Source organism: Stomoxys calcitrans, chromosome 5, assembly GCF_963082655.1.
Source record: "Stomoxys calcitrans chromosome 5, idStoCalc2.1, whole genome shotgun sequence".
In the NCBI taxonomy this organism is placed as follows: domain Eukaryota; kingdom Metazoa; phylum Arthropoda; class Insecta; order Diptera; family Muscidae; genus Stomoxys; species Stomoxys calcitrans.
This window is the reverse complement of record NC_081556.1, coordinates 60,365,396-60,393,286: the sequence shown is the minus strand read 5'-3', so window position 1 is coordinate 60,393,286 and position 27,891 is coordinate 60,365,396. Positions and strand designations below refer to the sequence as shown.

The 27,891-nt window shown below is 43.4% G+C and overlaps 2 protein-coding genes across 4 annotated transcripts in view; both read right to left on the bottom strand.

Annotated features, from left to right (window-relative positions):
• LOC106088805 (nephrin) overlaps positions 1-27,891 on the bottom strand; it is a 645,485-nt gene that overhangs the window by 279,003 nt on the left and 338,591 nt on the right. The gene's annotated exons all lie outside the window — the stretch shown is intronic.
• Positions 15,503-23,361, bottom strand: LOC131997579 (uncharacterized). Its single transcript, XM_059368457.1, has 2 exons — positions 22,650-23,361; positions 15,503-16,825 (listed from the first exon to the last, which is right to left on the bottom strand). The coding sequence occupies exon 2, from the start codon at positions 16,788-16,790 to the stop codon at positions 15,804-15,806; it is 987 nt and encodes a 328-aa protein (XP_059224440.1). The 5' UTR covers positions 16,791-16,825; positions 22,650-23,361; the 3' UTR covers positions 15,503-15,803.

The window sequence follows — 27,891 nt, the reverse complement described above, 5'->3', positions numbered from 1 at the left end:
ATACAAACCGATCTCCCAATTTTGCTTCTTTAGCCCCTACAAGGCGAAATTCTTATCCGAATGGACTAAAATATTAAACAATGACTTCTACAATGTTCAGCATTCAATTATGGTCCGAATCGGACTTAGATTTAGCTCCAATTGCTAAACAGTTCCATTTCATTATTCTTTGTTTGCGTTACAAGAGATACCGCGCTAAGAACTCGATAAATGCAATCGATGGTGGTGTGTATATGAGATTCAGCCTGGCCGAACTTAGCACGCTCTTACTCGTAGCGTAGGACGTAATTTAAGGGAAGTTTTAAGTTTGAAAATGAAGTGTCTTGTTGGCCTAGAAGGTACAATAAAGTTTATACTATTATTAAGACGTGTGAGTTGATTTCCCCGTTTATAAGCTTCTGCATGAAAACAATACCAAGCATAAAGCGTCTTTCCAGAGACGGCAAGTTAATCAATTTCAATTGGTCTTCATGGGTAGGAAGATCCAACGAGTCTCTCCAATCTAATCGAAAATAAGGAACTGTTTCTGAATGGACCCAAATCTGTTTATAAAGAACTGATAGTTAGAAGACCATACGATGGAAACATACTCGAGCGTTGGCCTAACATTGGAAGTAAACAAATGTTTAGACAAGTACGGATCATTGAACTCTTTTGATAAAACGTAGAGTAGACATTGATCTACTCACAACAAAATCAATATGAGCATCAAATTTCATCCAGCCAAATCCCTCTGGTTGACAGCTGAATCAATAATAGAAGTACTAAAGGGTGATTTTTTTTGAGGTTAGGATTTTCATGCATTAGTATTTGACAGATCACGTGGGATTTCAGACATGGTGTCAAAGAGAAAGATGCTCAGTATGCTTTGACATTTCATCATGAATAGACTTACTAACGAGCAACGCTTGCAAATCATTGAATTTTATTACCAAAATCAGTGTTCGGTTCGAAATGTGTTCATTCACCGTAACGTTGCGTCCAACAGCATCTTTGAAAAAATACGGTCCAATGATTCCACCAGCGTACAAACCACACCAAGCAGTTCTTGAACGGCTTCTGGTTGCTCTTCACTCCAAATGCGGCAATTTTGCTTATTTACGTAGCCATTCAACCAGAAATGAGCCTCATCGCTGAACAAAATTTGTCAAAATTTGAACACATTTCGAACCGAACACTGATTTTGGTAATAAAATTTAATGATTTGCAAGCGTTGCTCGTTAGTAAGTCTATTCATGATGAAATGTCAAAGCATACTGAGCATCTTTCTCTTTGACACCATGTCTGAAATCCCACGTGATCTGTCAAATACTAATGCATGAAAATCCTAACCTCAAAAAAATCACCCTTTACTAACTACAAAATTTCCTATGAACATTCCATAGGGAACAGGGGATACTTCTCTCATATCAATGAGTGCAGGCCGATTAAAGTTTATGCTCAATGATAGGAGGCCTTCCTTTTTTTATGCCGAGTCCGAACGGCGTGCCGCATAGCGACACCACTTGGTAGAGAAGTTTTAACATGGCAGGATACCTTACAAATGTAGCTAACATTAGTAAGGGGACAACATTGGTAATCAGGGAAACCCTGACAATTGATGCTCCTTGTATGTCGACCGATCTCCTGATAAAACTACATCTGACTAGCATAAGTGGATGGAGAAGACTAGCTCCGGATTTGTTGTGTCAAACATATTTGCGTAACTGATGTTATGTGGTTATGCTCCCTGTTACACGCACAGTCATATTTCCTGTGTTTCCTTCTTCGCCAACTTGAAATTTCATGTGTTTGGTCAATTGCAGAAGAATGTTGTTATCAAACCATTCTTCGACTGACAGGGGCGAAGTGGCTTCTACCTAAATTATGTACATTATGGACATCACTCACACAATCGCCCGGCCAGGAGAGAGGGCCAGCATGGCTTAAAATAGAAGCCATTTATATACCCCATTCACGAAGCAGAACTTTTTGTTAAGCAAATATTTGGGTGCCAGCGTTCGGATCATATTTCTGGGAGCAGTCACTTTCAGGAAAAGTTCGTTTGCCTTAATGTCCTTGAATTATGTGCTTATCGCATCCTCTTCTATGACCAACATCCTTTTTTATGGAGGTAGAATTATAATTCACACAATTACAGTTTATGAGCTCATCAGCGAATGGATATGCTCAGATACCAACGAACGCACTGGAACACATAAAAAGGTTGGCTTGCACCTACAACAGCCAGTCCGGGCCGTAACATAAAAGTGGATTTGGGCTCTCCCCTCTCTCAAGTACACACTCGTGAACACCTTCGGAAAAGCAACCGAGAAAAGTTGTAAAAATTAAAAAAATTATAATAAGAATGCCGCAAGTGGATATCACCCATATACAGCAGCATACCAGCCGTCGCAGTCACCGTCGCACACACACACATGCTAATGTACACATGTACGCCACATAGGCAGAGATAGTCAGTCACCTTAATACGAGAAACGATACAGCAGAACGAAAACGCCAGATGGAGCATATCACGGAGAGTCTTACAGTGATTAAGGAGGATTCAAGCATATTATCTGTTATTTTTCATACAGCTCCCGGACCCACACTAACTCATACATCACACAAGCACAACCAGGGCTGGCACAGTAGTACAACGACCAGTACATAAAAGCGTAATAATCGCAAGCATATCTCAACACTCACAAGCCTGAAAGTGAAGTGCGTGCGGTAGGGAGGGGAGGGTGAGGGACGAGACGCACTGCTAAAGTGTGAGGTGAAACAGGGACGAGGGCGATGATGCCGAAATTATAATTTTAATTAGTCCTCTTGTAGCGAACTGAATAAAAACATTACCAACATCAGCCGCAGCAGCAGCAACACCAACCACGGCGATTTGAAAACAAAGTGGAAGTTGAAGAACTCTCGCGTTTAAAGCATGTCATAAAAACACTCGCATCCGCTCTTATCCGCTATTTTTAAACATCAAGGCTAGATACAATACGACAATGGATAGCAAAAATTTTATATTTTTACCACACAGACTACACCACACACTACTCCCATTCGACGACATTACCAGCTCTTAATTCATCTTAAGTTATTTTCATACGGCGATCCGAACGGGGACTGAATATAAGAGAAGCTTCTTGAAGCCCACCGCCAATTTGAAGCGATAGTTGTTTGAAAGAATTAAGGAATATTTTCAGCAGGCATTCAGTTTTATAAAGAAGTGCTTATATAGCAGGTCAACTTTGTCGACAAAGGAAATAATTAAATACCTTGAAGTGTTTTTTTATGGACTGCTTCTGAAATAGCTTCCTGTGTGCGTAGTATTGGGTTGCCCAAAAAGTAATAGCGGTTTTTTTAAAAGAAAGTAAATGCATTTTTAACAAAACTTAGAATGAACTTTAATCAAATATACTTTTTTACACTTTTTTTCTAAAGCAAGCTAAAAATAACAGTTGATAACTGACAAAAGAAAGAATGCAATTACAGAGTCACAAGCCGTTGAAAAAAATTGTCAACGCCGACTATATGAAAAATCCGCAATTACTTTTTGGGCAACCCAATATAAACATATTTGATTGGCCACATTTTTTAAGAGCCAAATAGTTTGTGAATGCACATCTGGTGTTCTACATTATTCTTACTAAATCTCAGAAATGGTTTCCTTCAATCTTCAGTCTCAACAACCAATTTGATAGTGCTGAATCGGTAGAGCAATTGACAAAAAATTTATATTTTAATCCACTATGCCCGCCATATTCATTCGTTTAATGGACACGGTTTTTTTGGAGATCAATATGTGTGTCGGTTTTCTCAGCTCCTCCTAAAGATTTTTAAGTGTCTTTCACATAGTTCTACATGGCGTTCCTATCGTTTCTAAAACAAGTAAAATGGCGTTCAGTTCGGCCGGGCGGAACTTTTGATGGACCGATCTGTGCCATATTGCAGAAGTATGTTAAGAGCTTATCTTAACTCACTGTTCCTAATTTCGGCGAAATCGGACAATAAATGCGCCTTTTATGGGTCCAAACCCATAAATCGAGAGATCGGTCTATATGACAGCTATATTCAAATCTGGACCGATCTGGGTTAAATTGAAGAAGGACGTCGAAGAGCCTAAGTCAACTCACTGTCCCAAATTTCAGCGACATAGGACAATAAATGCGCCTTTTATGGCCCCAAAACCTAAAACCGAGAGATCGGTCTATATGGCAGCTATATCCAAATCTGAACCGATCAGGGCCAAATTGAAGAATGATGTAAAAGGCCTAAGACAACGCACTGTCACAAATTTCAGCAAAATCGGATTATAAATGTGGTTCTTATGGGCCTAAGACCCTAAATCGGAGGATCGGTCTATATGGCAGCTATATCCAAATCTGAACCAATCTGGGCCAAATTGAGAAGGATGTCGAAGGGCCTAATACAACTCACTGTCTAGAATTTCAGCAAAATAGGATAATAAGTGTGGCTTTTATGGGCTTAAGACCCTTAATCGGAGAATCGGTCTATATGGCAGCTATATCCAAATCTGGACCGATCTGGGCCAAATAGACGAAGAATGTCGAAAGGCCTAACTTAACACACTGTTCTAAATTTCATTAAAATCGGATAATAAATGTGGCTTTTATGGGCCTAAAACCATAAATCGGAGTATCGGTCTATATGGAAGCTATAACCAAATCTGGACCGATCTAGGCCAAATTAACGAAGGATGTCGAAGGACCTAACACATCCCACTGTTCCAAATTTCAGCATAATCTGATAATAAATGTGGCTTTTATGGGCCTAAGACCCCAACCCACTGTCCTAAATTTCAGCAATATCGGATAATAAAAGTGACTTATGGGCCTAAGACCCTAAATCGGAGGATCGTTTTATATGGCAGCTATATCCGAATCTGGACCGATCTTGACCAAATTGGCGAAGGATGTCGAAGGGACTAACGCCTTTTATAGGCCTAAGACCCTAAATCGGCGGATCGTTCTATATGGGCGCTATATCAAGATATAGTCCGATATAGCCCATCTTCGAACTTAACTTGCCTATGGACAAAAAAAGAATCTGTGCAAAGTTTCAGCTCAATATCTCCATTTTTAAAGGCTGTAACGTGATTTCAACAGACAGATGGACAGACGAACGGTGGTGGTTATAAAAATCTATTGAACAGTCACAGTAAGTTGTTTGTCCATCTTTCAATACAGAAAGAATGTTTAGAAGGCCAGTTTTTTTTTTACCCACCCAACATAGTCATTCCATTTGTAACCCCTCGATATATTGATCTGAGATATCCGTCCGTCCGGCTTTCTGTCGAAATCATGATAGCCGTCGGCTCATGAAGCTTGAAATTTTGCACAGATACTTACTATTGATGTAGATCGTTGGGGATTGCAAGTGGGCCATATCGGTTCAGATTTTGATATAGCTCCCGATTTGAATTCTTGAGCCCCTGAAAGCCGCATTTTTTGTCCGATTTGGCTAAAATTGTGCACACAGCGTTCTGTTATGACTTCCAACAACTGTGCCAAGTACGATCCAAATCGGTCCATATAGTGCTATACATTTGGAAAAATTAGTCAGTTGATATCAATAGCTGTCTGCGGATATTTAATTAACAATTTTAAACTTTCGAAAAAATCCATTAAAAATTTTTTAACTTCTAAACAACATTTGAGGCATTTGCCATAGAATAATAAAAAAATGCCAATTTTAGGTGTTAATTTTTTGCTTCAAAGCGTAAATAATTTCGATCAAAAATTAGCAAATTGTGAAAAATGGGGAAAATTTTACGTTATATGCTTGCAATATGAAAGGTAAGATGGGATATAAACATTTTTGAAATATTTATGACCACTTGAAACTTTTTTATTTTTTTACCGTTTGAAGACAGCAGAAAATGTTTTCTGTTTACTGCTGTCCCAATTTCAGCAGACTTTCTGCTGTTACAAAAAAAGTTGTTGCTGTTATTACAAACAAATTTCTATGTGTGTAGCTCCCATATAAACCTATCTCCCGATTTGATTTCCTGAGCATTTAGAGGGTTCAATTATTATCTGATTTACTTAAAATTTTGCATATGGTGTTCTGTTACGACTTCGAACAACTGTGACAAGTACGGTTCAAATCGGTTTATAACCTGATATAGCTCCCATACAAACCGATCTCCCGATTTCACTTCTTAAGCCCCTGCAAGTCACAATTTTTGTCCGATTTGGCTTAAATTTTCCATATGGTATTCTGTTATGACTTCCAAAAACTGTGCCAAGTACGATCTAAATCCGTTTATAACTTGATACAGCACCATATAAACCGATCTCCCGATTTGACTTCTTAAGCCCTTAGAAGCCGCAATTTTTGCCCAATTTGACTGACATTTTGCATGTAGTGTTCTCTTATGGCATTCAACAACGGTTCTAAGTAAAGTCCAAGTCGACTATAGCCTGATATAGCTGCTACTTAAACCGGTCTCCCGTTTTGACTTCTTGAGTCTTTACAAACCGCTCTTTTCAGTTTCGACTTCCAACAAATGTGCGAAATACAGTCTTAATCAGTCTATAACCTTATCAAGCTTCCACATAAACTGGTCTCTCGATTTTCCTTGTTCGATTCTTAGAAGCTTTAATTTTTGGTGGTTTGACAGATGTTTGGTATGTCGAATAAAATTATGCCCTTCAACTAAATTTAGTTTATATAAATTTTTAGCAGATTCCATAGTTGTGGGTTCCCAAGATTCGGCCCGGCGAACTGAGCACGCTTTAACTTGTCATTCCCTGTTCTGTTAGCATGTCCGCCTATGACGCTGAACGCCTGGGTTCGAATCCGGTCGAGAACTTCAGAAAAAAAAAAATGTAAGCGGTGGTTATCTTCTCCTAATGCTGGCGGGTGAGGTATTGTCCTGTAAAAAAATCTCCCCAAAGAGGTGTCGCTCTGCAGCAATCTGTTCGGTCTCGTCTATGAAAAGGAAGCCCCTTATCATTGCGATCAAAGTTGAATCGGACAGCAAGCATATTGTCCTGGAGAAACAAACAAGGAAATCTGGTATCAGTTACTGATTGTGGGCTTGGTATATGGAATGCTTTCACCATCTACTAGTATCCGATAGTGGCAGCAAAGAAGATGCCATAGAATGTATAACCTAGTACGAATGGGGTCTACGTTGTAGTTTCCTGGGTGAAGAACTACACAACCGTATGAGCTAATGGATACTGTTGAGACGTATGCCTGATGCATATGCCTAAACAGTATCTCGACTCCGGTCTTAAATGGTTAAGCTGCCATATGCCCTTTCCGGCTTGAAGAACGAAAACGTGAAGAACGAATACTCTCCTGTCAATTTCTCATTTCTTCCTATCTTTGAGTATTCGCACTTCGAGCCTGCTTGCGCACATGCCGGCTTAACTATTTAAGACCGGGGGCGGGATACAGTGGAGGCGTATGCCTTATGCATACGAGACAAAACGTATGTACCAAATACGTTGAAAAAAGTCTCCTTTCCATCTCATATTTTCGAGCATAATGTCAATAATTAAAATCTAAAGTCAACTAAGTAATTGAGTTCTATCATTCACCAAACGTGGACCAGATATTCATAATGCGCCAAATCCTGGAAAGGATCAGCACTTACCATCTTTTTTAAAGGCACTCGGTCGGAATTGATCAAGTCTCCGTGACAAGTTTGGCTAAGACTTAAGGCATGGCGTACTACGGGGCCATGACCGTCTTTTTCAAAATTGCGAAGACAATGATAGGCGAATATCCTCATATTGAGCCATCAGGCGGTGCAGTGGCGGGACGAGGAGATTATCACCGATTCTTTCCATATTGGGAAGACATGGATAAGTAAAGATCCTAGTAGTAAAACATCAGGGCGAAAGACCCAATACCGACGACGGAACCATTAACGACTTCCTCGAGATTAGAAAGACTAGAATTGATAAAGATCCTAATGCTAAAACATCAGGTAGTGCAGTGATAATGAACTCAATGCCGTCTTACGCACACGAAGTCGACAACGAGACCACAACCTACTCCCAAGAAGCCCATGATAGATTGGATTGAATAGAGGGTGCAGATATTAATCTGGCCCCTGCCACTATAGACATTCACCTAAGCCAGTAATCGGCTTGTTGTGCGCTCTAAAAACTAAAAAGTAACCTCGAAAAAGAAAATTTTTAATTAGGAATTCCGTGCTACTTACAAAATCTTTAATTGTTTACCATACCAAGTTGGTTCATGCCTTATATTGTGTTCCCACCTAAGTACCGGTGTCTGCTGGCTGCGAAAGCCAGCCAAATGACGAAGAAAATGCTCCAAAGTTTAATCATCTTCCCCGCATGCCTTACACATGCAATCACTTGCCACACCGATTTTACATAAGTGAGCTCGTAGTCCTATGTGTCCCGTCATGAACTCCATGATACTGACCTCCTTCTTACTTCCTTTCAGTAATCCTTTCTGGATCCTCCTCCAAGACTGGTGTCACGGACTCGTCATCAGATATCTTGCGGAGTTTTGAATTAAATCTTGTAACATGACACACCCTGATTGTGCTACCTTTTTGGTTCGCCCCCCATAATTTATTTTAGTGGTGCACGTCATATCTGATGAGATTTACCCTATCCAGCACCAGGGGGCGACCGGTGGGAGAAGTAGCATGTACTCTCAGCACGGACCTATCCTAATGTGAAAGCTACAAAAATGTGGATAGTAAAACCGGTCAAACAGAGAAAGTCGGGAACTCGAGAGAGAAACTCAACAAATGTATCTTCCTTGCTACCGCTATAAACGAAACGAGCACCAGTGTTAAAATAGGACGAAGAATAATATTGGCTAATAGCTGCTACTTGGGATTAAGCACGCAGTGCAGGAGCAAAAACAATTATTACACTACGCGAGGCACTGATATTACTCATGTTCATAAGCGTACTCATGTTCTCTGGGGGGTGGGCTAAGCACCCCCAGAAAAGTTTTAGTTTGATTTCTAATTCAAATAAGAAGTAAATATATGGGAAGTTGCAATTATGAGGATAAAATTTGTTGTCAAATTATTGCATATTGTGTTTGGACACAGAATCGTGTATGTTGTAGCATACAATGCCTGGTTGTGTTCGACACACACACATTACTAACATGCGGAAACTGGGTAACACACAGGTGACATCCGTGTCCTCAACGAAATACCAACTTGCTATCGAAAGCAATCCGTCGTAAGGGCGTGTAAATATTTGTGCATTTGTCCGCCAAACATTGGAATAAATGGGCTGTACATTGAACAGAACCTGGCATCCTACGTCCCCACACAGAGTGGCTTCACCTTCGTCAAAGTCAATGACACAGTTGGAGCAACTTTTCTACAATTCTGATACAGACGACCATAACATGCATTAACTTGTGACTTTCAACGTAGGGCTGGGTATGTGTGTGTGCTTAACATGCTTATCCGACGACAGACACACATACACACATGTGTAACGAGACATGATAACAAGTCAAAGTCATTGCGTTACATGCTCCAAATATGTATTTGCAACAAATGAAGAGTGACATGAAACAGGATAATTCAGTTAAACGCGTTTGCGATGTACAACTCTTTGCAATTGTCAAGTTACTTATCTGATCTCAATCCGTGTCTGTATCCGCATCTGTAACAGTGTGCCTGCGAGGGTATGTGTATCCATATAAAGGTAATTTATGCATATGATGGAATCCCAACATGTGCGCATTAGGGTGATGACTTTTAGATTTTTTTTTCTCAAAAATTATTTCCTGTTGCACGAATGAATGAACTCTTGCCCATTTATAAATACTAAAATAAAGTTTATTCCATTTAAATATTAAAAAAAGGTCCCGCACAAACCACTTTGAAAAAAATTTTTTCAAATAAAATTTTTTTTTCAATTATACAAATCTAAAACGGAGAAATGTGTCCAGTCTTATAACTTTCTCGAAAAGCCACACTATCTATGAACAAATTGACTTTGGTTTTTATTAAAAATTAAATAAAAGTAACTCACTTTGAATCGAATGTACATTGGTGGCCATGTAATTAGGGACACCGCTTTAATTTACTCATCCGAATTTAAACTTGCACCACTCCCAAAGCTTCCAAAAGTTTTTTAATGGGTTTGAATACGGGGATCTGGGAGAATCAGATCAATCTAAATCTATATTTTTTTTTGAAAAAACACGTTTTAACTCTCCTGTTAGCAAGTTTTAGAGCATTCTCGTCCATAATAACGAATGAAGTTGGCATGTTGTATGGTATGTGAACCACAATATCTTTCATTGCATTTTTCGTTACATCTCTATAGAAATAATGATCCATTCTTTGGGTATTCGTAAGCTAAGGAACCATTATGTTGATGATGGAAGATCAGGATTTATAGCCTTTAAGGTATACTGAGGGTCAATTTTTTTGTTTGGCGGACGTCGTATGTATTTTACCGTGCAAGTCAAACAAGAAACTTGACCCTCAGTACATTTTTAAGGCCATAATCCTGATGGAGGCAACATAATGGGTATGGGTGGGGTGGGTCGCAGAAGGACTCCGGAATGTGTTAGATGAGTTCAACCCATAGGTATTAATTGTGATGGTTGTTGCCGCTTCAACAAGCGTGAATACCGACAAAAAGACAGGCGTTGTAGTTTGAATGCTGTAAAGGTCAACCCACACCTAAGTTCATCGGTTGCCAGCACCAAGTGCTGGATCGCGTTTTTCGCGTTGTCATGGACCATAGGCTCCATGAATCGACTAAATCACCAAACATCAATTACTTCTTTGGGCTTGATTTGAAGAGCGATTATGACCAATTGAAGGCATCCTTCAGCAATGATAAATGGTAACTAAGATTATGAAAACAGGGGGCTGGTACTCCATCACCTTCACTGAAAAGAGTGAGATCCTATTTTCAAAGTATAAGCAGTTCCCAAATATCTGCAATACATGCTTGCCATTCTATTGGGTTGCCCAAAAAGTAATTGCGGATTTTTTAAAAGAAAGTAAATGCATTTTTAATAAAACTTAGAATGAACTTCAATCAAATATACTTTTTTTACACTTTTTTTCTAAAGCAAGCTAAAAGTAACAGCTGATAACTGACAGAAGAAAGAATGCAATTACAGAGTCACAAGCTGTGAAAAAATTTGTCAACGCCGACTATATGAAAAATTCGCAATTACTTTTTGGGCAACCCAATAGCATTTCCTGTATTTATTCTGATGCCTGAAACCCGGAACAGGTTGTGAAAATCTGTTCATAAATTTCTCTCTCATGGGCTGATCATTAGTTGAATAGTCAATTGTTCCGCACTAAAGATTTTAAAGATAGGTCTTCAAAATCTGTAGCTCTGAATGACTATCCAAAAGATCACAAATGCGTGAAGAACCACTGGAAAAGAGATATATCTCCAATCAACATTGCCGAAACAACCAGTGCTCTGAGCGTGCGATAAAAGTTATGTAAGACTTTTACAACTCCTGCTGCAACAAGTACAACCTCCAACTAAGCTTCATCCTCTCCAATGAATATCTAACGTCCTTGTGTGTTTGATGATATATAGATAATAAAAATTTGGAATCATTTTGTGCATGAGGTTTTTTATCGAAGAACCTTAAGTGTAAAATTTTATCTAATCTTTAAGTGGATATTTTTATTCGTTCGAACGCTATCGTGATTTCGACAAAATTACGGAAGGGCATGGATCAAAAGACTTGGAATATCAAGGCCACCAAAAATATATGTTCTTTAGATAAATGAACATGAAAAGTAAATTGAAAAAAAAAAAAAATTGGAAATGGCAGCACTAAAAGCGATGAACTTATTTTTTTGATGACGAAATATTTACGATAAATGTCGGTTTTGCGTTCTGGCTTCCGATGCAGATGGCGCAAAACAAACTCAGACTGCATCATGTCATTCTAAACACCTGATTTAAGGAAGTAAAAGGCAATGTGTACACGTATTATAACCAAATTTTAGAAGGAGAAGGAACGTGTTTATGGCTTGCTATGTAAAATGGTAAAAGGAAAGAAAACAGAATGCCTGTTTACAGGCTTTACACCTTATTCCAGACATACAACCGACTACGAATGAAAAACTGAAACGAACTCAGGTCTTATAAACGGAGCACTGCCATTGAAGGTATTAAACACGCCTGAAAACGGCAATCACCCAGAACCGAACCTTATCAAAACACCCACAACCGAACCTTATCAAATCTCGTTGACAGAAAGTGTACTCCGCGAGAAACTATTTCACTTAGCTGTTTGCGGTTTACTATATGGATCCCAAAGTCGACTTTCGACTAATCGATTAATCGAAAAGTCGAAGTCAACCGACTACGAATGAAAAACTGAAACGAACTCAGGTCTTATAAACGGAGCACTGCCATTGAAGGTATTAAACACGCCTGAAAACGGCAATCACCCAGAACCGAACCTTATCAAAACACCCACAACCGAACCTTATCAAATCTCGTTGAAAGAAAGTGTACTCCGCGAGAAACTATTTCACTTAGCAGTTTGCGGTTTACTATAGGGATCCCAAAGTCGACTTTCGACTAATCGATTAATCGAAAAGTCGAAGTCGACTTTCAATGAGAAAAAACTTGAATAATCGATTTTGAAGTCGAATAGTCAAAAAGAAAGCTGCACTGAGCTGCTAGTTAGTGATGCATTGCAAAAAATTTAGTTCATTAAACCAGAATTGTTTCCAATTATTCTAGAATGCATTTGGGAACTTTGTTCTCAAGTGTTACGATTCATTGCATTTTGGTTTACGCTTGTTGCTTTAATATATTTTTATTTTTATTTATTTATATATATATATTGGAGATGCAAATGGAAAAGGAAAGCCAAAGATAGCAACACACACCAACCACTATGGGACGCGTTTCGTCTTTGGTAAAAAGACTCAACCATATTGGGTGTGATGGCTTCAAGGGCCGTGCGTTAGTATGTTGTTTGAATCGTATTAATAGCAAAAACGCATCTATGATACAATTGTCACATTAACCAAGCTCGACGACCCTGCTTTTTAGTTGTACTTTTTCCAATGCATTTATTTTAAAAAGTCTTCTAACCAAAGACGAAACGCGTCCCATAGTGGTTGGTGTGTTGCTATCTTTGGCTTTCGTTTTCCATTTTTTTGAAAAATGGTTTTTTATAATACCGGATAGAATAGAGGTAATTGTGTTTTTTTTTTTTTTTTGATTTTTATAGAGAACTTTGTAGAGAATAAAAGTTCGTTAATCATATGTGCAATATAATGTGAAGTTCTACTTGGGTTTTAACATTCAGAAAAACACTAGAAGTTGGCTAGGAAATATAGACCACTTCAAGCTTTAATTCAAATAAAAAAAATGGGGAAATATAAGCGGGAATGTGGAAACTTTGGAAATTTAGTAAAAAAAAACTGTCATGTTAGCATTACGATAGCGGCGGGTGAGGTTTGATATAAAAAATGCGCCAATTTTACTTTTAAAACTTTTTTCTTAATACCTCCGCTTTATGAAAATACAAAGAAATGATTAACCTTGATAGCAAAAGTTACGGAAAATTGTAGGAAAAAGAAAGTATCGTATTTAAAAATTTTGTAAATTTTTGACATATAGCCGATAAAGTCGGCTATTTGATAAAATCAAAAGTCGACTTTTTACAAAAGTAGTCGAAAAGTGGACTTTTGCCGTTTGTAACGACAGGTTTCCCCTCGTGTGCTGGGGTATAACTCGCGGGGAAGGGTCCGTCACAGAAATTTATATTTGCCGAGACTAGAGTAGAGAACACGGAGTCAGGTTTTGGTTTTACAAATCTGTTTATTTAACTCAGGAAAAGTTCCTTAACGATTTAAACACTAAGGCCGAGACCTGGGATGGTTCTCTGTTGTGCCGAGCTAGGGGTACTTCGACGGTGGCTGCGCTCGTGAGACCTGGTACGGTTCTCTGGTGTGGGAACCCGGGTGTACTTCGATGGTGGCCGCGTCTGGGAGGCCTGGTACGGTTCTCGGTTGTATGAGACCTGGCCCGGTTCTCAGCTGTACGAATCCTGGTATGGTTCCCGGTTGTATGAGACCTGGTACGGTTCTCAGCTGTGAGCCCGGATGTCCCTGGACAGGGGCGTAAGAGGACTATGGCAAACCGCTCTGAGGAAGGGGTCCTGCTGGCGTGGACGATCGCAGTGCGAGATGGGTGAAGACCTGGACCGGTTCTTGCACCCTGGTGAGTGGCTTGGCGTGGGGTCCGCGAAGTGGGATCGTGGGACCGTCCGTCTTTCGTCAGTTATGTCCCTACCGTGCGGTGTCGGTCGGGGTCTATCGCTAACGCGGCGTACCCAATGTGGCGCAAAACAACTGCCCACGGACGTTCGCGGTGTCGGCGGGAAACACGAGGCTAAAACGGTGCAGTGGCCACGAAAGTTCACTGGTTGCGGGAGAGTTTAACGAAGCGGTTACGTTGCAGTGACCACGAGAGTTCACTGTCTACGGGTCTCAGACAGCAAAGATTAACGAAGCATTTACGTTGCAGTGTCCACGAAAGTTCACTGTTTGCGGGAAGGTCTAACGAAGCGTCTACGGTGCAGGGACCACGAAAGTTCACTGGTTGCGGGGCTCAGACGGCAAAGATTAACGAAGCATTTACGTTGCAGTGACCACGAAAGTTCACTGTTTGCGGGAAGGCCTAACGAAGCGTCTACGGTGCAGTGACCACGAAGGTTCACTGTTTGCGGGGCTCAGACGGCAAAGATTAACGTAGCATTTACGTTGCAGTGACCACGGAAGTTCACTGTTGCGGGAAAGTTTAACGGAGTGGTTATGTTGCAGTGACCACGAAAGTTCACTGGTTGCGGGAAAGTCTAACGAAGCGGTTACGTTGCAGTGACCACGAAAGTTCACTGTTTACGGGGCTCAGACGGCAAAGATTAACGCTAATACACGGCTCTCGAACACTGTCACTTTAGTCTTTTTGTCCATGTCACTTAGCACTTTTCACTCTACTCACCGATATCTCCTTGGCTTCACACTCGTTGCTTCGCCTCCGACGGTGGACTTCTGATCTCCTTTGCCTGTTGCACCCCTCCTTTTATTCGTTCTCACTCATACCTGGTTTTCAAATTCACCACAGCAGCGATCATCCAACGCCAGGCATTCTCCCTTCAACCATCCAATGTACATGCGTATGGTCGCTGTCGTTGCTGGCTGACCAACAATCATGTGGGGCCCTTGCCTATGCCAACCACATGTGCGTGTGTGTGTCCCTTGTTGTGGCTGGCTGACCAACGCATCAGCATAGCCCTTTGTCTATCCAACAGCCATGTGCATGCGTTTGTTCGTTGTCGTTGGTGGCTGCCTACCCATCCTGAGTGTCGCCGTGGTGTCTGGCTGCCGTGAATATCACTACCATTGGCTATGCTATTTTGTTTGTAGTCATACGGTAACTTGTTATGATCATTTTTGGAGCTAACTTGTAAACAAGTATGAGGGCCACTCATTCAGGCGGGAAATCACTGCCTGTTTCTTTTTTTTGGGAACAAAATGATAAAATGGTCATGGGCAAAACAATCGATACTGGCAAGGCGTACACACAGCGAATACACTGTGAGAAATTACCGATTAGTTACTACTACAAAGTACACTGAGAAAAATAATTCATTTAAATTAATTCATTAATTCAAATTCATTAACCCAAATTCATTTTAAATAATTCAACATAAAAAAGGCAACACAGGTTAAACACGAATGGAGACGCCACTGAGTGTGGACGGAAACGAGCCAGCGACTTCCGTCATCACACTACTCCCCTCCTCCGGGAAGAGCTGGTTCATCTCGGCATTACGAACACCTTCCCTTGGCGGTTAACCATAATGCGGTAGCGGCGGCCGCAGATCTCCACTACCTTCTTGTACTGCCGATGCGGCACATGGAAGGCTAGGGCTACCCGGATGTGGCGTTGGAGGGCCGGCTGGACCTCGTCCGGCAAGCGCTCTTGGCAGTTGTAGGCGTAGTTCCGCTGTAGAGGTGGCGTCGGTACCACAATTGCGCTGGACAATCGTGCTGGTGGCGGGGTCGGGACCCGGGTCGCTGTCAAGCGTGGGTTTCGCCTGGACGTCGGCATCTCCGTCTCGGAAGCGGTCGAATCAACGTAACGCGGCGACGTCGACACAGCCGGTGCAGGTCCCATCACGCCTAGCTCCTCAGCTGATGACTCATCGGAACTCTGAGCTGGGGATACCTCGGGCGGCGGGGTCGGTGGATTTGAGGGTACGAACCTGAAGGGGCGCGGTAGCGAGTTTGGCAGTACCTCCTCGTCGGATGACAATTCCACAATTTGTATTACCTCCAGCGGGGGCGTCGGTGGACGTCTAGGTAGCAACCGGTATGGCCGCGTCGGTGTCGGCGGCCCCTCGGAGTCTGACGACAGGACGATTGTGTCCTGGATGGGTGCGGTCGGCCTACGCACTAGGGGTTCCACCAGCGGTCTCTGTGCCGGGGGTGTTGCTGGCCTCAGCCTGGGTTGCGCCTCACCGCTAGTTTGCCCCGGTGCCATGGCTGGCCTGGGTATTGGTCGCACCGCCACTACCGGGCGCGAGACGGGCTTGGTCACCATCCTCTCCAGCCTTACGTAGCACGGGGGTAGCTGCAACTGCTGTGGCCGAGGAGACTTCGAGGTCCGTCTGCGGGATTCTAGCGGGCGCCTTCTGCGGGGAATTGATCGGCCGGGGCCTCGGCTGCCTTGTGCAGTCTCTTGCTGTTGCCACTGCTGCTTGAAATAGGCCTTTGTTTTCACCGGGGTCTGTTCGGGATCCATGATTGGGTGCGGCGGTAACGCTGTAGGTGAAGTATCTAGAGACGGGCGGGAAGAGATTGGAGAGGTAATACTTAAGCAATGTTCTACCGTTCTTTTCGCGTTAGTGTGTTGGTCAACTTCGTCCGCTGTAGTAAGAGGTTTTATCTCGCTGAGATGGGCTGTTCGGACGTCTCCTTTGACACGTCCACGTACACTGACTATTACTGGGGACGGATAACTCAGAACCTCGTACGGGCCATCGTATTTTGGGGCGAGCTTCGCTGCAAAGCTATCGATGGCCTTGGACAGCGGGTGTTGCCGAACTAACACCAGGTCTCCTACTGCTGGTTTCCATGACCTTCGCCTCAGGTTGTAGTGTCTTCTTTGATCTTCCCCCGATCGTCCCAGCTGATTGCGTACAATCTTGAAGACTTCGCGAAGTTCCTTGGCTTTGTCGTTGGGGTCCTGCTTCCTTGTGCCAGTTCCAATGGCACATTCGTCGTACAAAGCGCTAGGCAAACGAGGTTCTCGACCCTGCACTAAATATGCGGGGCTGTAGCCAGTAGATTCGGATGTGCTCGTATTGACCGCGAGGTTTATCTCCGGTATGTGCTCATCCCATTTGTTGTGTTGATTTTTACAGAGCTGAGCTATCATAGTCTTCACGGTTCTATTGGCTCGTTCCGTGGGGTTCTCCTGCGGAGTGTATGGCGCGGTAAATTGTCTTCGCACACCGATCTCTTGCAGGTATTTTTCCAGTACTCGACTGGTAAACTGGCTGCCATTGTCGGTGATAAAGACTTTCGGAGTACCAAACCTACCAAGTATTCGCTCACGAAATGCCTTGACCACTCCCTCGACAGTTGCCTTCCGTTGTGGCACCAGCTCAACCCATTTGGAGAATCGGTCGATAAACACCAGCAACGTCGTGTTCCCATGCTTGGTTCTTGGGAGCGGGCCCACAAAATCGGCGCACACGGTTGCCCACGGCTCTTCTGGAATACTCAGTAACATTTCTCCTGCTGGTGCCCGCTGACTTGGTTTGTACCGTTGACAGGATTCGCAGCTCTTGACGAATTTCGATATATCCCGCAGCATTCCCGGCCAGTAGTACCGACTACATACCCGGCTGATTGTCTTCCGTACACCCAGATGACCTGCCGCTGGCTGACTATGATTCTCGTGGAGCACACGGGAACGTAGAGGGGTCGGGACGCAGAGTTTCCAAGGTGTGCAATCCACATCAGTGGGATGGCGGGTGATATGCCGATAGAGTTGGCCACCAACCAAGGAATAGTCGGGAAACTTTGCTGGGTTCTTTTGCATTTCGGCAAGTCGTGTCTTGATCCAGCAACAGTCTTCAGTGGTTTCCGCCACGGCTCTATGCAGAGTTTCGATGGGTTGACGGGACAGGGCATCTGCCACCACGTTGAGTCCTCCTTTACGGTACTTGATCGTATACGTATATTGCTGTAGCTCCAAAGCCCATCTAGCTAATCGGCCGGTTGGGTTGTCGATGGAGTTGAGCCACTTTAGCGCCAGATGATCGGTTAACACTTGGAACTGGTATCCTTCGAGATATGGCCTCATTTTCCTTATTCCCCACACGATAGCCAGGCATTCCTTTTCAGTTGCCGAGTAGTTCTTCTCGGCCGCATTCAGAGTTCGGCTGGCATAGGCAATAACCCGCTCACCTTCCTCGAACTCCTGGGTAAGTACTGCGCCAAGACCGTAGTCACTCGCATCGGTTTGCAGGAGGAACATCCGCCCGAAATCTGGACACGCTAGCACCGGCGCCTGGGTTAATTGCGCTTTCAAAAGTTCAAACACCGTTTGTTGTTCCTCTGTCCACCGCCAGTGTTTACCCTTCTTCAGGAGTGACGTCAGAGGATGTGCGGTCGTGGCAAACTCGGGGACAAATCGTCTGTACCACGAGACTACTCCCATGAATCGCCTTAACTCTTTCGGAGTCGTGGGCGCTTTCATTTCTTGTATTGCAGCTACTTTGTCTGGATCGGTATGTATGCCCTGTCCGCTGACCACGTGTCCAAGGTATTTCGTTTCTCGTTTAAAAAACTCACATTTTTCGGGATTAATGCGCAGATTGGCCGCCCGAAGTCGACGGAAAACTTCCTGCAAATTAGCCAGGTGCTCCTCCAGTGTTCTTCCAATGACAATAATATCGTCTAAATAGGCGAAGGCGAAGGGTTCGAGTTCAGGCCCGATTACACTGTCGAGGGCTCGTTGAAACGTTGCGGGCGCAGAATGCAGGCCAAATGGCATTACTCGCCACTGGAATAAGCCACGCCCCGCGACAGTAAAGGCCGTATATTTCTTGCTGTCTTCGTCGAGGGGTATCTGCCAATACCCGTCCTTCAAGTCCAAGCTACTGACGTACCTGGCTTCGCGCAAGCGGTCCAGGATTGAAGTAATACGTGGCAGCGGGTAGGCATCCGGATCGGACCTACTGTTCAGGTGGCGGAAGTCCATGCAGAGACGCCAGGTACCATTCCTCTTCTGGGCCAAGGTAATGGGCGAACTGTAGGCACTTCTGGACGGTTCGATAAATCCACTAGCTAGGAGTTCGTTAATCTTCGCATCAATTATGGCCTGCATGGCAGGGTTTCGTGCCGCATATCTTAGTTTAAAAGGCCGATCATCCGTCATTACGATGCGATGGGTGGCGGCTGTCGAGGGTCCATGAATATCGCGGAACTGTTGTAATTCTTCATCTAAGAAGGCTTGAATTCTTTCTTGGTCGTGATCGCTATGCTCACTCACCTGTCCATGCGTTAGGATCGACGGGCTTTCGGAGGTCCGGCGGCAAAGTGGATACGGCATTTCGCATGGGCAAACTACGCTGATCACCCGATTTTGTTCGGTGGTAGGAGCTGTATCTAATCCTGATCCCAGGGAAGAGAATATGCAGGACATGCCGGCCAGGGTGAGTCGCGCTCCAACTTTGGCGAGAAAGTCCAATCCTATGATTACTTCCTCTGTGGCATCCGGCATGACTAGGAGCCTGATTGGTACATGTTGGTTTCCCAGATCGATGTTGGCCTCTATTGCATGCTGCACCTGACACTGGGAGCCGTCTGCCAGCAGCACTGTCGTTGTGTATGGGAGCTTTGGATGGAATTCCTCTATGGCCTGCGCAAATGATTCGCTGATAAAACAACAGGTTGCTCCGGTGTCAATAGTGGCCGCTGTGCGTCTATTCCCTATCCCGATGGTGGCCACCAGTCGGGTAGGCTCTACATGCAAAGTGGCATTTAATCGCGGGGGCTGGAGGTTGTATGGGGACCCGTCTCCCCCGGTTCTTGGCGGGTCCGGCTCTCGTTTCCCGATGTTTTCCGACAGCAATGGATAGAGCGGATGCCGCGCCGTCCACAGTCCCAACAGAAGAGAACGGGCTCGTTTCGGCACTGAACTGCGAAGTGCCCATCTTGACCACAACGGCGGCACGCGGTGCGTGGGTTGATACGAGCGGCTTGGGGTTCATGAGTATCTTCCGGATCTATTCTTCGGTGCTGCTCTCGCGCCGGCGGCGTCAGTGCGGGCAGGCTCTCCAGGTCGTCAGCCATTTCCAACAAATCTTGTAGTGTGCGGAAATCACGTCTGCGGATGTACCATAAGTACTCTGGCAGGGCATTACGGAATATTCTTTCGACCTTTTGTTCCTCCGTGTAATTAGTATGCCTCATCAGGTTTTGCATGCTCAGCGAGTAGTTTTTGAACGACTCCCTTTGTTTTTGTCGTCGCTTGCGTATGTCGTCATCCAGTTGCTCGAAGAACCGGACTGGGAGAAAGAACCTTAGGAAGTCCGTTTTAAAGCTTCCCCAATTACGCCACGACCGATTATTATTCCGGTACCACACCAACGCTCGGTTTCGTAGCACCTCGGGCATCATCTTCGGGAGGACATTCATATCGGTGTCGTACATCTGCGAAAGCTCCTCTATTCGCTCGACAAATTCTAAGGGTTCCTTTTCCCCGTCGAAATGTACACCCCATTTCCGCACTTGATCCGCTACAGCACGAATATCGGTGGCGGGTGTCTGTGTCTGGGGCCGTGGATGTGTTTCTGTGTTTGCTGACTGGAGTCGCCAATATGTCTCTACGCTTGATTCACCATGTTCCGGGGCCGCACTCGGCATCGATGTGTAGCCGGTGGCTTGGCATCCAGTCGGCGTCGGGTCGGTCGCCTCGGTAATAACGATTGCGGGATCCTTAGATGGGGTCGTATCCGTCCTGTTATCCCGTTTGGAAGATACGGTCTCATGTGTCGCTTGCAGCCCCAGAAGGCGTTTGAGGACGTCTTGGTCGTGCTGCCCACCTATGAATTGGCTAAAACGGCGCCGCAACTCATCGACGGTTCCACCGATTTCCAGGCCAAATTCGCTGAGGTAGTTTCCCAATTCCTCCTTCCGTAAGTTATAGACCCACGATGTGCGCAGTGTAGTTGTCATATTAAGGATTCAACTCGTTGTAGTGGTCGAATAAGCAGATTGTGGTACTCCTTTCGCTAGTGCGGTTGTTTGTTTCTCTACTCAGGTCCCTGCTCGGGCGCCACTGTAACGACAGGTTTCCCCTCGTGTGCTGGGGTATAACTCGCGGGGAAGGGTCCGTCACAGAAATTTATATTTGCCGAGACTAGAGTAGAGAACACGGAGTCAGGTTTTGGTTTTACAAATCTGTTTATTTAACTCAGGAAAAGTTCCTTAACGATTTAAACACTAAGGCCGAGACCTGGGATGGTTCTCTGTTGTGCCGAGCTAGGGGTACTTCGACGGTGGCTGCGCTCGTGAGACCTGGTACGGTTCTCTGGTGTGGGAACCCGGGTGTACTTCGATGGTGGCCGCGTCTGGGAGGCCTGGTACGGTTCTCGGTTGTATGAGACCTGGCCCGGTTCTCAGCTGTACGAATCCTGGTATGGTTCCCGGTTGTATGAGACCTGGTACGGTTCTCAGCTGTGAGCCCGGATGTCCCTGGACAGGGGCGTAAGAGGACTATGGCAAACCGCTCTGAGGAAGGGGTCCTGCTGGCGTGGACGATCGCAGTGCGAGATGGGTGAAGACCTGGACCGGTTCTTGCACCCTGGTGAGTGGCTTGGCGTGGGGTCCGCGAAGTGGGATCGTGGGACCGTCCGTCTTTCGTCAGTTATGTCCCTACCGTGCGGTGTCGGTCGGGGTCTATCGCTAACGCGGCGTACCCAATGTGGCGCAAAACAACTGCCCACGGACGTTCGCGGTGTCGGCGGGAAACACGAGGCTAAAACGGTGCAGTGGCCACGAAAGTTCACTGGTTGCGGGAGAGTTTAACGAAGCGGTTACGTTGCAGTGACCACGAGAGTTCACTGTCTACGGGTCTCAGACAGCAAAGATTAACGAAGCATTTACGTTGCAGTGTCCACGAAAGTTCACTGTTTGCGGGAAGGTCTAACGAAGCGTCTACGGTGCAGGGACCACGAAAGTTCACTGGTTGCGGGGCTCAGACGGCAAAGATTAACGAAGCATTTACGTTGCAGTGACCACGAAAGTTCACTGTTTGCGGGAAGGCCTAACGAAGCGTCTACGGTGCAGTGACCACGAAGGTTCACTGTTTGCGGGGCTCAGACGGCAAAGATTAACGTAGCATTTACGTTGCAGTGACCACGGAAGTTCACTGTTGCGGGAAAGTTTAACGGAGTGGTTATGTTGCAGTGACCACGAAAGTTCACTGGTTGCGGGAAAGTCTAACGAAGCGGTTACGTTGCAGTGACCACGAAAGTTCACTGTTTACGGGGCTCAGACGGCAAAGATTAACGCTAATACACGGCTCTCGAACACTGTCACTTTAGTCTTTTTGTCCATGTCACTTAGCACTTTTCACTCTACTCACCGATATCTCCTTGGCTTCACACTCGTTGCTTCGCCTCCGACGGTGGACTTCTGATCTCCTTTGCCTGTTGCACCCCTCCTTTTATTCGTTCTCACTCATACCTGGTTTTCAAATTCACCACAGCAGCGATCATCCAACGCCAGGCATTCTCCCTTCAACCATCCAATGTACATGCGTATGGTCGCTGTCGTTGCTGGCTGACCAACAATCATGTGGGGCCCTTGCCTATGCCAACCACATGTGCGTGTGTGTGTCCCTTGTTGTGGCTGGCTGACCAACGCATCAGCATAGCCCTTTGTCTATCCAACAGCCATGTGCATGCGTTTGTTCGTTGTCGTTGGTGGCTGCCTACCCATCCTGAGTGTCGCCGTGGTGTCTGGCTGCCGTGAATATCACTACCATTGGCTATGCTATTTTGTTTGTAGTCATACGGTAACTTGTTATGATCATTTTTGGAGCTAACTTGTAAACAAGTATGAGGGCCACTCATTCAGGCGGGAAATCACTGCCTGTTTCTTTTTTTTTGGGAACAAAATGATAAAATGGTCATGGGCAAAACAATCGATACTGGCAAGGCGTACACACAGCGAATACACTGTGAGAAATTACCGATTAGTTACTACTACAAAGTACACTGAGAAAAATAATTCATTTAAATTAATTCATTAATTCAAATTCATTAACCCAAATTCATTTTAAATAATTCAACATAAAAAAGGCAACACAGGTTAAACACGAATGGAGACGCCACTGAGTGTGGACGGAAACGAGCCAGCGACTTCCGTCATCACACGTTTTAACGAAAGTCTAAAAGTAAACTTTTCGTCCCAACTTGGGATAAGATGGATAAGGAGCAGCGTTTGTAGCTGACTATGAAGGACACACGATTTTCGTATACTGTACAGAGCTTAAGTTTTCAAAGAAACGTGTTTTTAATAGTCTTGCCTAAATTTAAACCTTGTACTTTTTTTTACTAAAGTCTTTGCTTTAATTAATAATTTTTAACTCATTAATTTAGGAGTTTTTTTAAAACAAACTCTTTAGACCGTTCTAGAATATGTATGTCTACGAATATCGAACTCTGTGAACAAAAATGTTTGTCCGTTATAGTTTTCCTTTTATCACACAAATAGATCCGAAGAGAAATTCGTTCGTTATCTGTAAACGGGAAATATGACGTTGTCATAATTTCCCAGGCCACATGGGAACAATTTTACGCTAGGCTGGATAAAATCTCAGATTTCCGGAGCCGTTACGCAAACGTTTCCATGGCTTGGTAAGAATACTTTTTGTTTTTGATTTTTAATTGATGTCATATGTCGGGCGTTTTAAATACAATTCACCTATTTGACGGTATCATATTTCAACCTGCTTTCTCTACGCCGCCTTCTGTTGTGTACTATTTGCCAAGTGGATCATCACCGCCACAATCGGAAAAGTATGCTAGTATGTATGAGTGTGAGCAAATGGAGGAAATGCATTCACTCTTTTGCACTTCAGCATCATTCATATAACTATACAAGAGCAGCGAGCTTCAATAACAGACACACCATATCCCACCGTACATCGTGACAAGTGTACGAGTGTTGTAACACTTTCTTGTTTAACTGTCCCACATAAGCGTTCTGCGATACAAAGGATAAATTCACCTACAAGACTGCGATGGTATGTGTGCCACTAACAATGTTAGTGTGCGATGAGTTGAGCGAATGTTTGTGTACCTTGCGTTAGCTTTCGGTTGTGTGTGCTTGATATCGGTGCTTCAATAGAACAAGGTACGAGCTTTGTGGCCGATATTGCACAGTATTTATGAAAAACATACAGAAACACATTTTAGTTACAATTATTCCATTGTGAAGGGGAGAAATAATAAAATCCCATTTTCCGGTCGCGCGCACACACTCTCTCCCACAAGAAATCACTTATTGGCGTGTGTGAAACTTCACATAAGTTTGCACGGTGTTTGGCCAATGAATTATTCTCAATTGCTAGTTGTTGTGAAAAATAACAAATTTCCCATCAACTTATCTATCCTCAATTCAAAAACGGAAAAACGGTATACAGAATTCGCAAAAACTTTTATTCCAATATTTTTATGAATATAAAAACTACAAGTAAGTAAAAAATAAAAACTACAAGTAAGTAAAAAATATTTGTATAAATTAAAAGTTTAAGCCTCAAAAATCTTGCTCAAGTTTATCAAGTTAAAGCTCAATAATAAGGAGCCTCCATTTTATAGCTGAGTCCGCATGATGAGCCGCAGAACGAGGCATCCTCCTCAAACATCGTCAGCATTGGTGAGGAGATATCCAGAACTGCAAAATCTGTTTCATATTCTCAATCTCGGATTCGATAGCAAGCGTTAAACGCTTGGTATCGGATCGAAAACTTTGTAAAAAGTTTTCTTTTGATTCCACTAGAGCAATCAATGCAAATTTGCCCATGAACATTCCATTAATGAACAGGGTATATGACGTAAAACGACAAAAGCCATAAGAAAATTATTTGAAAGATGTGATTGCTCTAGGCCACCGTAGTGCGGAGGTCAGCATGTCCGCCTATGACGCTGAACGCCTGGGTTCAAATCCTGGCGAGGCCATCAAACAATTTTCAGCGGTGGTTATCCCTTTCTGATGCTGGCGACATTCGTGATGTATTAGGCCATGTAAAAACTTCTCCTTAAAAGATGTGTCGCACCGCGGCATGCCGTCCTGACTCAGCTATAAAAAGGAGACCCCTTATCATAGAGCTTAAACTTGAATCGGACTGCACTCATTGATATGTGAGAAGTTTGGTCCTGTTCTTTAGTGGAATGTTCAGGGACAATATTTGCATTTGTAAATTTTACTCTGAAAAATCCTAATCTACATACTACGTTGAATTAAAAAATTCCCAACTTTTAAAAGAAATAACTATTCTTTGAAATTTTAAAAAAATGTTAAACATTTACTTAGTTATTCATTTTAGTTGTTCGAAATCGCAGAAAAAACTTTACTTGTAGAAACTGGATCATTATGATTCTTTTGGACTAAAATGTATTTCTTACCATCCGAAAACAGTAGAAAATATTAGCTTTTAAAGAAAGCAAGTAAAAGGCTTTAAGTTCAGCCAGGCCAATCTTTGGATACCCACCACCTCGGGTATATATGTAAACCATCTTTTTCACCTTTCCGGTGAAAAATGCATAGTTTATGCCCCCATAGCAGCTTTATCAAAATATAGTCCGATTTGGACCAAATTCGACACGGTTATTGAGTGGCCTAATAAGTACAAGTCATTGTTTAATTTTGTAGAACAAAATATTGGTCTTTTTGGCAGCCATATCCAAATATAGACCGACTTGAACCATATACGACACGGATGTAGAAAAGCCTAACATAAGTCACTGTGTCAAATTTCAGCGAAATCGGATTATAAATGTGCCTTTTATGGAGCCACGACTTTAAATCGATAGATCGGTCTATATGGCAGCTACATCCAACTCTGATCCGATCTAGGCCAAATTGAAGAGGCTGTCGAAGGGCCAAACTCACTGTCCAAATTTTGGCGAAATCGAACAATAAATGGGCCTCAGACCTTAAATCGAGAGATCGGTCTAAATGGCGGTCGAGAGGCCTATTTCAACTCACTGTTCAAAATTTCGGACAATAAATGCGCCATTTATGGGCATAAAACTTTACGAGAGATCGGTCTATATGGCAGCTTTATCCAAATCTGGGCCAAATTGAAGAAGGATGTCGACTGGCCTAACACAACTCACTGTCCCAAATTTCAGCAAAATTGGATAATAAATGTGGCTTTTATATGCCTAAGACCCTAAATCAGTGGATCGGCCTATATGGGGGCTAAATCAAGATATAGTCCGATATAGCCAATCTTCCAACTTAATCTGCTTATGGACAAAAAAGGATCTGTGCAAAGTTTCAGCTCAATATCTCTATTTTTAAAGACTGCAGCGTGATTTCAACAAACAGACGGCCGGACATGGCTAGGTCGTTTTAGATTTTTGAGCTGATCACGAATATAGGGTCGGAAATGGATATTTCGATGTGTTGCAAACGGAATGGCAAAATTAATATATCCCTATCCTTCGGTGGTTGGTATAAAAAGCTGGTGTTTCAGTCTCAGCCACCTTTTTTCATAATATATAACATAACATTTGAGCAGAAATGTTTCGGTATTCAAGAAACAATATTCGCACTAATATATATGTCCTTTATTTACAATTGGAGTTTGTTTAATATATGACAATAAAATACGACCAATAGTAAACTGTTCAGTGTGAACATAATGCACCAACAAGCTCTCTCCATCGAGCTCTATCGTTGACTAAAGCCTTAGCCTGATTCCGCTATATATGGGTTGATTCCAACTCTGTTTTCGAGCAGGGCATCCATGTGTTTTTCGGGCGTCCCCTCCTTTGCTGTCCTTGCGGGTTCCAGTCTAGACATTTCTTGCAATATCATCGCGCGGTCGGTGAGGATTTGACCCAACCAAGTCCATTTTCTCTTCCAGATTTTTACATGGACAGTGGAAGTGTTTGTTCTTATTTGCAATTCCTTATTTGATATACGATTTGGCCAGGAAATTCGAAGTATTTGTGGTAGGCAGCGATTCATAAAAACTTAGATTTTGCGGGAAGGCGCTTGTGTCAAGCTTATGCTTGTACAGCCATATAGTAAAATAGATATCACACGACTGTTGAAGGTTGTTCTGACTAATTTATTTTTGTCTGTCACTGCATCTACAAACTTTGTAAAGTTTAAGAAAGGCGCTTCTAGCCTTGTTGATACTACGCGTATGTCTGCTTTCGATCCTCCGTCCTTTGCTATTTTGCTGTCAAGATAGGAGAAGTTGTCAACGTCTTCAATGGCATGGTAATTTATAGTGAGCGGTGTCAAATTTCATGTTCATATCCTCATCAATTTGTTTAACTTCAGGTCTACTTTGGAAACATTTTCGAAAAGAGGCCTATGTCATCCGCATAGTCGATGTCACCAAGGAAGTCGTCTATGCATGTCTATGGGTGGATCAGCATTCGCGGCTTCTAAAACGGAGTCTAATAAAATTAAAAATAATGTCAGGGATAAGATGCAACCCTGCTTCACTCCTTTATCCTAATCCCCTAATAAGTGTCACGATATTTTTAGGGTTGCCCTTATTCAACAGCTGGCTTCACACTGAAATTCTCGAAACTTCGCTTATCTCTGCGAACTAAGTGTTTGATCAGCCAGGCGAAGGC

Bases quoted from the DNA above. Each gene is read 5' to 3' on its own strand.
- LOC131997579 (XM_059368457.1), bottom strand. From the start codon at position 16,790: ATGGATCCCGAACAGACCCCGGTGAAAACAAAGGCCTATTTCAAGCAG.